The 15000-nt window shown below is 43.4% G+C and overlaps 1 protein-coding gene across 1 annotated transcript in view; it reads right to left on the reverse strand.

Moving 5' to 3' along the window:
* The window catches only part of LOC134435204 (ryanodine receptor 3-like), a 414716-nt gene that overhangs the window by 206239 nt on the left and 193477 nt on the right, over positions 1–15000 (reverse strand). The window contains exons 23-27 of the mRNA XM_063184070.1: positions 13852–13935; positions 12818–12977; positions 9651–9798; positions 7695–7900; positions 2472–2646 (exon numbers count right to left, since the gene is read on the reverse strand). Of these exons, the coding sequence (XP_063040140.1) occupies positions 2472–2646; positions 7695–7900; positions 9651–9798; positions 12818–12977; positions 13852–13935 (773 nt within the window). The remainder of the gene's footprint in view (positions 1–2471; positions 2647–7694; positions 7901–9650; positions 9799–12817; positions 12978–13851; positions 13936–15000) is intronic.

A 15000-nucleotide genomic window follows, 5' to 3' on the forward strand; every position in this document is an offset into this window, starting at 1 on the left:
ATGATTGTCTTTCTTATGTCTCATTCAAACTATAAATCAGAAAGACCCTTTTTTAACTTGTATGGGGCAGTTAGGTCAAATGCTAAATGTATTGAGTTAACATACACACACAGAGAGAGAAAGAAGGTGCAGGATGTGGTGCATACTGTACTATAGAGAGATGAAAGAACTCATTTAGTGGGGATACTAAGTGGGGCTTTCTCCCAAAGGAAATTAAAGTTCAATGCAAAGTGCCGTTGGCAAACAACTCTCTCAGCACAGCACAGTCTCCCACTAAAATCCCTTCTGCGACGAAGAGGAGTGAAGAGAGGAAGAGGAAAGTACAGTATGAATGGCTGTGCTGGGGTGCTCATTTGCATATTTTTGGCGCTCACATTTGAGGATTGCTCATACCCTGAGTGACTCAGCATATTCTGAGCACTGACTTCAGCTAAGAGGGATGTTATGTCACCACGGAGTATAGGTCTATATTTAAATGTGTAAGAATTAGTCGACACCCAGAGGAATTTTGTAAGAAAATAAGACCTGATCATCAGTGGAGACAGATTACAGTCAGACAGTGTGTGTGTGTGTGTGTGTGTGTGTGTGTGTGTGTGTGTGTGTGTGTGTGTGTGTGTGTGTGTGTGTGTGTGTGTGTGTGTGTGTGTGTGTGAGAGAGAGAGAGAGAGAGAGAGAGAGAGAGAGAGAGAGGGGGGGGGAGAAAATGATGAAGGTGACAGAAAGAGATTTGGGATTTTCAGTGCCTCTTAAATATCCTTCAGTATTTCCTTCCTATTCTCCACTCCCCTCTCTCACTTTCCCACCATCCTCCCCATTTCCTCCCCCCGTCATCATCCTCTCTCAAACTTTTCCAATCCCTCAAAATACTCCAAACTCTTCTCCATCACCAGCCTCCCTCCATCCACCTAAGTACACTACCAGTCTTCTTCCTCTCCCCTTCCTGCCCCTTTCTGTACCATTATATGCTCCCTTGCCATTTTCAACACTAGCCAGGCCACGCCCTCCTAGTGAAACAACTCCTTCAGCGTTGCTTTTAGTCAGGTCAAGAGCAATGTAAATATTGTTTCTGATCTCCAGAAAAATCGGGAACTCCCCCAACTTTGTCGGAAGCCAGTCAACCAGTAGCAAACTAAACCAAAGCTAGGTTCACACACGTCGCTACTAGTACACTCGCTTAGCGAATGAAGTCAATAGAATGTCAATGTGTTCCAGCGAGACGAGCAGGCAAGTAGGCGAGTATTGTACAAGCGATGCGATGTGGGCGTATCCCGAGTTGAGAATATTTTAACTTCGAGCGAGGCGAGTAATCGAGTAACCAATTGGAATGCAGATTTCGGTACTTCTCGCCTGTACATTGGCAGTTAAAGCCGCGGGAACTTTCAGCGAACGTTCCATGAGAGAGTGGAGAGTAGGCGAGCAAGCGAGAAGCTAGTAAAGAGCAGCGATGTGTGTGAACGTACAGTAGCTCAAGTCTCTTGGTCAGAAGAGATTGGAAAGTCGATGATAATCAGGCTAATTTCATAGGGCTGTAACGATACACTCAACTCACGATTCGGTTCGTATCACGATTTTTGACCTACGGTTCGATACACCCCACGATTTCTGAAATGTATCTCCACTGAAGTTTGGATACACTATCACATCAAATCATAAGGTTGTTTTCTGGACTAATGGGTAATAAAACTTTGAAAGGGCGTATCACGATACTGCCTCTTTGTATCACGATACAGTATCGTGACTCTGTGTATCACGATTTCTCGGTTCGATACAATATCGTTACAGCCCTACTATTTCAACACCCTCCATAGCAATATTCACCATCCCTCCCCTTTGTCATCTATCCCTCTCTCCTCTCCTCCATCCCTCCCTCCCTCATTACCCTCCTCCCCCTTGACAATCTAACAACATCCTCCCTTGCAATTCTCATCACACCTCCCCTCTCACATCCCACCATCTCTCACTACCCTCCATCTCTCCTCCACCCCACCGCCACCCATCCAGTCGTCTCTGCCTGCCCTCTTCCATGCCTCACCGTCCTCTTCTCTCCTCCCTCCTTATGCATCTTTTACTGTCTTACCCTGTCACACCCTCAACATCTGCCTTTCTAATGCTTACCACCCCGACACCACCACCAGCCCGCCCGTACCATCCTCTCTCCTCCACCGGCTATCCACCCATCTCTTAGATAGATAGATAGATAGATAGATAGATAGATAGATAGATAGATAGATAGATAGATAGATAGATAGATAGATAGATAGATAGATAGATAGATAGATAGATAGATAGATAGATAGATAGATAGATCGATCATTTATTTGTCTTAGCAGAAACTTGTTCTCTGAAAGCCTTGGCTGTCATCCATTCACTTGAAACAATTTAAAAATCATGTTTTTTTACCGTTACAGTCAGCAGAAGGTATATGTTACAGTGAATGGCAATGCCATTTTGCACGTCTTTGACCCTCTTACCGTCTTCCGTTTCGAAGTCAGCGAAGCAGAGCTCGGAGCCCTTGTTGGTGATGAGGATCTCTCCGTTGAGCGTGAAGATCATGGACTTATCCTCCATGTTGATCATGCAGCCCACCACGTCGCCCGCGTGCCAGCAGCGCCCGAACAGACGACTGCCCATGTGGAGCCGGTGCCCCTACAAAACAACCACATTAAGACAACATTAGAAATAATATCAACACCGGCCCTATGCGGCCCTATCAGCAATGCGGCTGACCTGGGCTCAATACCCGGCCCGGAGCCTTTGCCGTTTTGCTTCCCATTCTCTCTTTTCCCACTCGCTTCCTGTCATGTCTTCACTGTCCTGTCTCAAAAATAAAGGCGAAAAAGCCCCAGAAAATATATTTGACAAAAAACAATATCACCAAAACACCAATATCAAAATAATTTCAAACAAACAATTTTAATAAAAAAATAACTATATTAATAACTGCAATATCAGCAACAACAGAAAACAATAACAGTGCCAAAAATAGCTATACTGTCAATATAATAGCTATACAGTATCTGGCAACAATGTCAACAAAAGTATCAACAACAATAATATCAGTGACAATGAACAACAACATCAGCAACAGTAACAACAACATCAACAGCAGTATCAACAAATGCACTAACGAGTAATGAAGCCATTAGCGAAGCACAGAAACAGATCGATAAATTGGATCTGATTGGATATAATTAATCTTGGAGAGAATATTGAGGATTGCAGCATAATAGCTTGGAGAGAGTTCAAGGATACCACGATAAAATGAAATCAAGCTATTGTTGTTGTAGTGTGCTATTAAAAATGTATAACTAGGACTGAAGCATTCTTATCTGTAGGCCTACAAGGCTTACCGCAGAAATACACCAGCGGCGATCTGAGCGAGTCGAGCGACGGAAGTAATTGACTTTGTATTGAGTCGAGAGACAAAAGCGATTCTGGAGACTAGAGCGATTTGCGCGACGAGCGCGACAATTTGAAGTTGAAATCTTTTCAACTTTCTATGACGCGGTTCGGCGACAAGCCGCGACAGCCAATGACTGTATAGAGGTCAGTGACCACAGCCAATGGGAATGCTTGAATGCTTTGCCTTCTGCCTGTACGGAAATACTCTTGTCTCCTCAATCGCTCGTATCGCTTGCTGCTACACTCTGTCGCTTGAATCGCGTCGCCGCTGGTGTATCTCTGCGGTTACATAGAAAGATGTTAGATTTCACAAAGAGACATTAAAGCTGGCTGTGCACTGCACACATAACAAATAGATCAATATTATTATGAGAAGAAATGAACCTCTGTGACCACCACCCTGTTTTAATTTTGCCAGTATACTGTGTACAGTAAGAGACACCAGGGCAGTCATGGGTGAGCGTTTAGGGCGTCAGACTTGTAGCCCAAAGGTTGCCGGTTCAACTCCCGACCCGCCAGGTTGGTGGTGGAAGTGCTCTCCCCCATCCTCCTCCATTACTGAAGTACTCTGAGCATGGTACCATCCTGCTGCACTGCTCCCTTGGGGCACCATTGGGGGCTGCCCCCTAGCACAGATGAGGCATAAATGCAATTCCGTTGTGTGCAGAGACCACTTGTGTGCTGCGGAGTGCTGTGTCACAATGACAATGGGAGTTGGAGTTTCCCAGTAGGGCTTTCACTTTCACTTCACCAAATAGCACAGCTAAGTGTGGAGTGTAACTGTGCATGTACACCAAAAGAGACCAATTCGACCAGGCAAACAGATGTCATTATTTCTTTATGGAGTGTCGGCGAATTAAGTGACCCAAGCAAATTCGCTGGGAGCGAAACAACCTGGGCAGGGACGTGCACAGGAATTTCAAAGGGCAGTTGCTCTAACCTGAAGAAAGGGCAACCCTCCCCCCCCCCAAAAAAAAAAAACCCATCAACAATGAGCGGCCTTCAGAATTTTTAGGAAACTGCACCATGGGTATTATTATTTTTAGTAGTAGTAGTAGAAGTAGTATATTATTGTCATAATTATTAACATTTTTTATTGTATAGTATCCTGAATATGCGTACCATATGATATAACATGCTAGTTTTTAAACATGTAGGCCTACCTATTAATCATATCAGAGATGATCAGCCTTATGCCCACCTGCCCTAAATGTCTCCTGATCCACATTTCCTCATGTGTGGTATGTGGCTGCCCCTAAATTAAATGAAATTATGAGAAAAAGCCTTGATAGTTGTTAAACCTGTATCAGTCACAGAGATTATCAGTCTTATGCCTTCCTGCCCTATGTGCAGAGGTCTGTGGCTCTGAGTCATCCTCATCTTAAATGAAATGAAATGATGAGTAAATTAATAGGCTAAATATGAGATGCTTAATCAATTAACCCACTGTCATCTTTATAATCCTTGTAGCAGCCAAAGTAGACTTTAAGTTATAATAAATAGAAATAGTTAAAAATTGTTTAAAAGATCATTTAATTTGAATTTGAAATTTAATTAATAGGCATATTCCATGATTAAAATTATGAATATTATATAGGAAAGCTAAAACAATAAGAATTCACAGGTTTAGGTCATTTGTTGGGTCTTTTGTAGCCTATATTAAAAATGTGTACTGTCGCTTTAAGAATGGACGAGCCGGCTTTGCATTTCAGATCGCAAAGAACCGTGGCGTGGGAGCACCAGTTCTTATATGTTGCTCTGAAGCTCCGAGCTTCTCGCAGACTTTATAACCTTTTATTTTCATTACAGATATTTTAGTTAGTTCATGCACATTTTGTAGGCCTATGTCTTGAGAAGAACAGTAAACGTCAGTTATCACGTGGAGTGCATTTATTTCAATTACATGGACATTGACAGTGGAAACAGTAGCCTATCTTTGGGTCGGAGAATAGGCTATATCAGCGTAAGAAAACGCACTTTCCTAGCGGTCTCACCAAGATCAAACCTCTACAACCCTGAAAAAGATTCTCTGCCTCACCTGCACCTGTTCATTTTTTTTCGCAGCCAACTCTGCAGAGATGTGCTTCCTTTAGCTAGCCTACCCCCTTAAGTTCTCTCTTGCTTGATAAAACGACATGTCATCTTTGTCATCATTAGCCTTCCACAAAACAACCTGAGCCATGTAAAACGTTGACTGCAAGCAAGCTAGCTGGCTGTCGTATTCCACCAATATCTGAACGTGGCACACCCCGGCTGTCAGATCATTTAGGATCAAACGTCCTAAACTCGAGATCGGCTTTAAGAGACATTAATTGTGATCATGTAGTTTAATACTGTGTAGTCTGCTGTGTTTCCAGCTCACCTCAGGCCGTCAGGGCAGTCGCTCTACTCCCACGACATCTTCGACATATTTTGCGTCTCTGCCCTGGTCGCATGCATGCTTGTTCCCCCCTCCCTCCCATGTAGAGCTGCGCGTGCCCCCCGCATCGCGCATGCTGCCCCTCCCTTTGCCTATCTCGAGGTGCAGGTGAATCTGAATTTGAAAACTTAATTTAGGAAGCTGCAATCAAAAATACGAATTGCAAAGCAAATCAGTTGAAACATGAAATCTTAGCCTATTTTTCCGATGCATATCTACAGCTGGCTGTCGGGGTTTTTTTTGCTACCTAAACGTGGCGCTGGCTGGCTGTCAGATGTATGATAACTAAAAGTTCTAAACTCAACATTGTATTAGAGAGGTTGATTGTGAGCATATTTTGTACCCTAATATGTAGACTGTGTGTAGGGCTCTAGCCGACACCCAGGCATCTTCAAAATCTTTCGTGTGTCTTATAGGCGCTCAAGGGCCTGTCGCGTGCCTTCTCCCTCCCCACCGGAGTTGTTGCGTAACCTACCTCACATCGCTCGTGCCCATTCTCGACGGGTCTGATGAATTTGTATGACTGACTTAAGTCTTTATTGTACAAAACTTCAATCAAAATTATGAATTATAAAGAAATCAAATGATATTGAAATATGAAATTATAATTGCCATATTATTTTCCCCTCCCTTGGAAGGGCAATATCAGCCAATGTGGGCAAAAGGGCCGTTGCTCGGGCACCGTGGGCAACTATGCTCTGCACGTGCCTGAACCTGGGCGACCAGAGTGAATTTCAGTGATTAAAAATCAGTTAATATTATGGTTGACAAGCCAGAGCCGTTATGTGATTAGTTTCATCAAACATGTCAATGTCACGTCCAGAGTGAATACAGCGGAATACAGCGGAATACAGCGGACAGAATTCTCTGCAAAACTTCTTCAACGACTCCGGCTACTTTGGTCGGTTGGTCGGTAGTTTTGGTCGTTTCTGGTGCACATGCAAAGATCCCTTTTTGACCTCAAAATGTTCCTATGCACCAACTTTCTAGTCTGCACAACAAGACCTTGGGATCATGTGCTGTCAAAGACAATGTCTGGCTTCATGGAAATCACATTCAGTTTGTATCATATGCCGTGACCTTGCCATTGATCTTTGACTTTGGCAACAGCAGGCCTTTGGTCATATATTTCAAAGAAATGTAGAGACCCACAGCAACTTCTGTATAGCACATTTCCTTATATAAATAGTCTAAGCAAGGACTTGTGGTTCAAAGATCGCTTTAAAGAAACATGTCTATTTGAAGCCTGTGTGGTGCATTGAATCAGTCGGGACAAAGGGCTTTGAAGGTGCATCAGGATTACAATAACAAAGCCGCTTTCTAGGAAATCACACAAGAGAAGGCATATAGTAGGACATTTCAAGGACTGCTCCAGAAAGAGTTCAGTGAGTGGCTTCTAGGCGTCTGAAGCAGGGGTGATGTGTGATAAATTGCAAACCTCTTCCAACCACTGCAGACCTAAAATCATTGTTGAACTCATTAATAGAATTCAAATAAGTACGTACATAGAGCTGTTTAGCAGGGCTTTATAATATTGTAAGTCAGTAACACGCTAGACATTATAATGCAAGTAATCTACAAGCCAGGCAGTGTAATTAACAGTTATGTCTGTATAAGTGTATCTCTTCCCCTACCCAACATATACCCATCAAACACATAGGCACCTTTTAATTACGTTTTTAATAGGGTCACTTCCATTACCCAATTTATACCCGCTGCCAAACACATAGGCCAATGACCAGCAATTTACAATAATTATTCGTAATATGTCATTATGGAGATTCTGCTTTCCACCTTCTACTCATCAAACATATATTTATAAGCCTGATCGTCATGGATTTATATTAAGCAATATGCCAATAATAAGACTCACCTTATACCCATCGAACACATAGGCCTGGTCGTCTGTGCCCAATTCCACGTCGGGTTTGCAGCCAGGGCGGGCCCAGCCCACTCGCATGTCTCCCCCCGTCACCGACTCAAACTCAAAGTACCACTTTCCAGTCTTCACCGCGTAGGTGCGCTCCACGCGGAAGAAGCGGATCTTATCGATGCTCAGTCGCTCCACGACATGACCTGCTGAAGGACACAGAGGTCAGGGGAAGGTCACTCTTGACATGCCACGCTGACACTATGAATCTAGAGGTCAGCTGAAGGTTAACACAACCAAATACAGATGTACAGTTAAGGTGCCGGTATGCTTGCTGCAAGATACGCGAGCGCGTGCACGATTCGTTCATGAACACGTTAACATGCATATTTAATGTCAATTTCACGCGCGTTGGACACGGCAGCCAAATGCGTGCATCAGGTGCAATATCTTCAAACTCGCTGGGGACGATCGTGAGATAGATTGCGCAGTTCCACGCGTGTGCTTGATATGAAAACGACAATGGCAGCAACTTTTAAGAGCGTCTCATTGAGCTTGTCCGAAATTTCAAACATTTGTGATCATACTTCCTTGTTGCACTTTGAAAAAGGAGCATGCACATACAGGAGTAGTAGCAGTATTCCTTGTCCAGGGAGCCCCTCTTTTTGTTCTGTTGTTTTCCTTGCCATCTGTGTTCCCAATTTCCGCATCCCAATGCTGCATGCTCTCTGCCCCCTGGATGATACCGCCAGTATTTTGCGTCTTGGTCAACTGCTTTTGAAGCAAGCATGTGCTGTCGGTTGCTCGTGGTGACGCGCGTAATTTACAGCTCGCAGCAAGCATACTGGCACCTTTAAGGCACATTGATACAGGTTCTCAGTCAGAACATACAGTAGATAGGGCTTTTTTTCTGTTGAGGCTCACACCAAAAAGAGTCAAGGGTATTGACCCAAAAACACTGCTAATAAACCTAAGTTATTCCTTTGTAAAATAATAATGTTGTATGTGTATAATGTGTGTATGATATAATGTGGAGATACTGTCAGAAAAAGGAAAAAAAATATTTCGCTTCTGAATAGAATATACAGTAGCAGTACCAGCACCATGAGCATTGCACACTGAATTCACAAAAAAACGTTTTTCAGAATCCATTTGTCCAGGAAAGAAAACACAACGATTCATAGTGCCAGTCGTTAACACTAATGAGTTTGCTGGAAATGAACAAACAACAACCCCCCCCCCCCCCAAACACAAGACTTAAAAAAAAAATGAACAGTTTGAATCAACATGAGGAAGTCATTTGAGCTGCCACATGCAACCACAATGATTTAATGAGCATAGTTCTGAATTAGAATGGAATAACAATAGTTATATTGTATAAATTAATAATTTGTGTGTAAAACACTATTCACAGGGCAATATCAGAACAACAGCAAAATATAAGCTTGAGAATATACAGATATTTAACCCTTCTAAAACTTAAAATAATGAAATGGGAAATTGCCAGTACATGAAACCTGCATTTAGTTACAAAACATCACAGTTCTCCTCTTTCTGTCAAGAGCACTGAGTGCATTACTAAAGTAAGTAAATGACATTCACTGTTTTCACAACACATAAATGCACAGTCATGAAGACCGATAGGATAGAAATGCCACCTCATTTTCACCATCTATATTTGTGACTGCAAGACATTGGCAACAGCTACATTAGCATTATGTGTTTGGAATTCTCACTGCCTCATAATGCCATCGTCCGCTTAAGCCATGGGCACCTTGTCTTTTTCTTTCTTTCTTTCTTTCTTTCTTTCTTTCTTTCTTTCTTTCTTTCTTTCTTTCTTTCTTTCTTTCTTTCTTTCTTTCTTTCATTGCTGCAGAGATGCTTTACTCACTTGGTTTTATCATGATGTAAATGTGTGTCAATGATAGCTGTTCTAAAACTGTGACCCAACAGACTCACCTCCTTCCTGGTCGGCCGGTTCTATGTTGTAGCCGTAGCCAATCAGGGTGCGGATGGCCTCCCGCAAGCTGTCCCGATTGGACTTCTTTGTGCGCTCGTCAAGCAGGGCGTAGGGCACCAGGCGGGGGTTCCGTTTATTTTTCAGATCCTTGAAAGGACGCGCAATCACGTATCACGCGTAATCAGCGTATAGAAGTGAAAGAAGGGAAGAGGACAGGTAGAAGATGGGAAGAAATGGGAATGAGAGAGAAGAGACGAATAAGGATATAGTAAATGGGGTGGAAAAGGGAGGTAACAAGAATATTGATTAGAAGAAAGTCAACAGAGAAGAGAAGAGAAGAGAATAGAAGAGTAGAGTAGAGTAGAGTAGAGTAGAGTAGAGTAGAGTAGAGTAGAGAAGAGAAGAGAAGAGAAGAGAAGAGAAGAGAAGAGAAGAGAAGAGAAGAGAAGAGAAGAGAAGCGACATGCATGTGACATGCATCAATCAGAGCAGAACAGAGTGTGATAAGCAGCGCTGCTTCTCACTCAAGGGAGAGATCTCCAAGCTGTTGTCTGCTACGAGTGACTCGTCGGTCCTTGCGGGATACTGTGGTACCTAATTGAGCGCTTGCCATAATTATAACTATGCTGTGCTCCTTTACATCATGTTTATCTGCCGCTGTCGACGACGGCAGCCCAATCTCCCTTCCCACCAGACACATAGCCATGTCTATACAGCTGTTCTCAGGATGTTTGTTTAACGTTTACAATTAGATAAATAGTGTACGATCCCATTCCCAATTAATCTTCCGAATAACAACTTAATGAACCACTGCCCTTGGGTTTGCTTGATTAAAGATATTTTGCATTGCATTTACGATGCATGTATGAAATGTTATCATTGTTTATGTTATGCAATGTACAAAGCATGGGTAGGTGGATATCTGTGGCATATGCTTGTTGCTGGGGGAGGGCGGAATCTATACTTGGTTACAATGTGTGTGTGTGTGTGTGTGTGTGTGTGTGTGTGTGTGTGTGTGTGTGTGTGTGTGTGTGTGTGTGTGTGTGTGTGTGTCTCTGTGTGTGTGTGTGTGCATTGTGCATATCATTACAAGTCATGCCTCATTGCGATGGATGCCACGTGATATATGCATGTTGGTAGGGGGTCAAAGGTCAATGTCTATTTTGAGCCAATGAGGAGGAGGAGTATTGCCTCAAGCCTTCATCCATATGAGTTATGTAAGGGTTAACGTTCGGCGAGAAGGTCGCTACCGTGGAATAGCAGCACGACAGAGAGAATCTTTAGACCCCGACGCGGAGCGGAGGGGTCTTGTTCTCTCTGAAGTGCTGCTATTCCACAAAGCGACCGACTCGCCGAAAGTTAACCCGCTTATTATATGGATATACTTAAATGATTCACACATGCGGGGACATTTCTTTAGACCTATTTAATGTTAAGATTGTTGCTGCGCAAAACAAAACAGTGCCGTTGTGGAACACCGCTAGGCAACAGCTAGGTAGGCTAGCCAGGACAACAGGTGTTGTCTATCACAGCAGCTGATTAGAGTGACTTAAGACCGGACCCCCTGCGGAGTGATATGAAACATTCGCTTTAGCCACTGACTTGTATACAAGCCAGTGGCTTTAGCAGTGAACGTCTTGTTGCCATTGACAGCGGTAGCCAGGACAACGGGTGCTGTCTATCACAGCAGCTGATTAGAGTCTTGTTGAAAAGTCGCTTTAGCAGTGAAAAGTCTTGTTGCCATTGACAGCGGTCTGTTATAGACCAACCCGTCCGTTATCGAAAAATAACAGACGTCCGAACGTTGGGGAGCCCCGTTGAAATGAATGGAGCATTCGACAGATGACGTCACAACCATATAATATTGGTGTATAATAACTGCAGAAAGAGTAGAGGTCGTGCACGCATCCATTTCAAAGGCTAGGGTAGTGAATGTGAACCTTTTTTCCAAGTTTCAAAATGATATTTTATGGAGCCAAAATGTTGCTGCCAATGAGCCAAAATCTTGCTGCCAATGTGCTTTTCTAAGTGATTGTTGCTTTTCGGATCGCTTGACATAAGGTGCAACAGAGAGCCAAATCAGCTAGGGCACTGGACACGTACGTACGCATAAGCCAAGAGTGGAGCAATCACCAATCAACATGGAGGGAATGAGGATGTATAATGCAATTTTTGGACAATGACAACGGGGAAGTGCCCTGCTAATCAGCTGATGTTAAACAACAAAATTTTGTCTGAGTCTTGATAAAAACAGAAAAGGTATCTAAAGCCACAGGGTTAACTGGGAAAGATACTCGGAAAATAGATATGAGAGCTCGCCTGTTAGTTAGCCAGCCTGTTCTTATCTGCATGTACCAGATGCATGCTGCAGGTCCAGCCATGTTTGATATGGTCCTTGGCTGAGACCAAATAGCATGATGCTGTCTAGTCCCCCTTCAGAGTAAACATGTTCAGCTGTAAGCAGGCTTCTCTCCTATTTACAGAGATTGTGAGGGTGCTGGCCCAAATGCTCAATTATTATTATTATTATTATTATTATTATTATTATTATTATTATTATTATTATTATTATTATTATTGTTATTATTATTAAAAAGGCTTCAACTTCCATACACTGTTACGGCAAATCCCATTGTGGCTTCTCAATGTGTGCACCAGTAAAGATACTGTATAAAGTAATTTGTATCTAGATGTACCTGCTGTATGCTGTAACCTAGGTACAGCTCTGCCTGATGCAGTCCCTGGGCCAGAGCAAACAGCAGGAGCTAAACTAGTAAAGACACTGTACAATGAAATGTGTATCTACTAGAGATGCACCGGATCCTGCTTTTTAGGATCCTGCCGGATACCGGATCCTACAAAAAGGTTGCACACGTGGGCCCTTTTTTTATGTGTTGGCTCAAACTATTTTTTAGACTCATTGGCTTACTGCCACACTGCCTGCAACGGCCGCTTGCAAAGGGCTTTCACTCCATGCAGTGATTGGGGTTGTGAAAAACTGACTGAAAAGCCTAGGCTAGACATGCACCAGATCCTGATTTTTAGGTAACATGCCGGATACCGGATCCACTGTTTAAGATCCTGTCGGACCCGGATCCTGTGAAAAACCCTATTATCCTGCCGGATCCGGAACCGGATCCGGTGCATCTCTAGTATCTACATGTACCTGCTGTATGCCGTAGGTCCAGCCCTGCTTGATGCGGTCCTTGGCCCACACGTTGTGGGCGTTCTCGGCCAGCTTGTCCACCAGCAGCTCCTGTGCAGGGGTGAGCTTCACGTCTGACAGCTCTAGAGGCGTGGGCTTGTAGCCGTTTGACATCATGTAGCTGAGGAACCACACAAGAGACTCAGTGATTAGCAACATGGATTGAGAAGCTACAATCCAGTGCCACATCATTTTGAAATGGCCTGGTTTTACCTGTTCTTATCTGAAGAGTTTTTTTTGTGCTACAACAAGATTTCAAGTCTTCTAGTTCCTTTCAGCTGTGCAAAGCTCTTCTGAATTATTTAGCATTGGCAACTGCTGCCCAAATAGCAATGGCAACTCCCTTTAACCACGGTAAGTAGGTGGATAAAGATCATAATAGACAAAAAGATCAATGTGTATGTACATTTTAAAATATAAAACATACAGGATAATACACTTGTTTTCAGTATAGGGTAACTTGTACATAATGTAAAATTATTTAGGAAACACTGGCTATATGCAATACCCTTATTTCACTTTTTCTGGTGACTTCTGCTGAAACAAGCCCTTCACAATTTTGTCTTTGTACTATATATAAGCTATATTCCTCCATTATCAGGTAAGAACCGGTGAAAGATGAATGTTTTCAACCTCCAAAAGGTACCGAATTGCTTCCAACTTCACCCGTTTGAGCGCATCAACAAAGCTAACTCCTCAAGGCATCTGACATGTAACACCAATCAGAACCGTGTCTGTCAGAGGAACAGACTGTGCTAAATTGATAGTGATCGCTAAAGTAAAAGTAAAACTGCTCAGGGGAGGGAGAGAGAGAGAGAGAGAGAGAAAGAGAGAGAGAGAGAGAGAGAGAGAGAGAGAGAGAGAGAGAGAGAGAGAGAGAGAGAGAGAAACAGAGAGACAGAGACAGAGACAGAGAGACAGAGAGACAGAGTCAGGGACAGAGACAGAGACAGAGAGGCAGAGGCAGAGGCAGAGGCAGAGAGGCAGAGACTCACTTCTTTGGGAGTTTCACTTTTTTCAGGTCCTCCTCTGCGTTGGCATTCACCTGCACCACGTGACACCCCAGAGCAAGAAGAGTTCTGGGTGGAATAAGGGAAAAGGGAGAGAGAGAGATAGAGGGAGAGGGAGAAAGGGGGGAGCAGAGAGAGAGAGGGAGACGGAGAGGGAGAGGTAGTAAGGGGGAGAGGGAGAGAGAGGGAGAGTGAGAAGAGAGTAGAGGGAGACAGAGAGAGGGGGGAAGAGAGAAGAGGGAGACAGAGAGAGGGGAGAAGGAAAGGAATAGGGATAGGGGATGAGAGAAAGAAAAGGGGGAGGGAGAAGGGGGGAAAGGAGACATGGAGTGAGAGAGAAAAAAATGAAACATTATAAGCCAATAACGTCACAGTGAGCAGCCACTGCACTCTTTGAGACAAGGTGATAGTCACTAAAGTTGAGTTTGCCTTCACTGCACTTACACAGACTCCAGGAAAATGGGCTGACTCTGCACCACTGGCTGTTAACCTAATTTTACAATGTCAGAGGAAGTCGGTGGACAATTTTACAGATGGAAAAACCTGATGGAAATAGGGAATTAATTCACTTTTCCTCCAGCACACTGGATATTACATATGCATAGGATAGCTTCTGGGAACTGCAGATCTTCCAGACTTTCAGCATTTTTCATTCGCATGATACAAATTGCACATGAAAGAGGCTGGATGGAAATCTGTTTCCCACCCACGGCGGAAAGTTTCATATCTCAGTGAGCTTCAGTGGAAACCAATGTTGGACTAAAACTGAGCACAGTGGATCACCCAAAACATCGCACAAAGAAGCGTTAGAAGCTGCCGTCCATATGGCCTGGTATTTGGACTGGATTAAGAGTGGATATGGACTGGATTTGGACAGGACGTGGGCTGGATTTGGGGTACACATGGGATGGTGGATCAGTGGCCTCAGCCTTCCAAATGGAGCTCCACACCACGTTTAGCACACACAAGTTGTGCAGTTGCATATGAAGGGTTCAGAAACAAAGCCCTCATTTACACATTCATTTGTAAGTTGCTTTAAAAAAGGCTGAATTTGGAAAACTGTAGCTTAAAAAAGGTCATATAAGTTTACAAATCTGACATTTTTCTTGTCATCTTGTCTTCATTTTCTTACTG

Source organism: Engraulis encrasicolus, chromosome 19, assembly GCF_034702125.1.
Source record: "Engraulis encrasicolus isolate BLACKSEA-1 chromosome 19, IST_EnEncr_1.0, whole genome shotgun sequence".
In the NCBI taxonomy this organism is placed as follows: domain Eukaryota; kingdom Metazoa; phylum Chordata; class Actinopteri; order Clupeiformes; family Engraulidae; genus Engraulis; species Engraulis encrasicolus.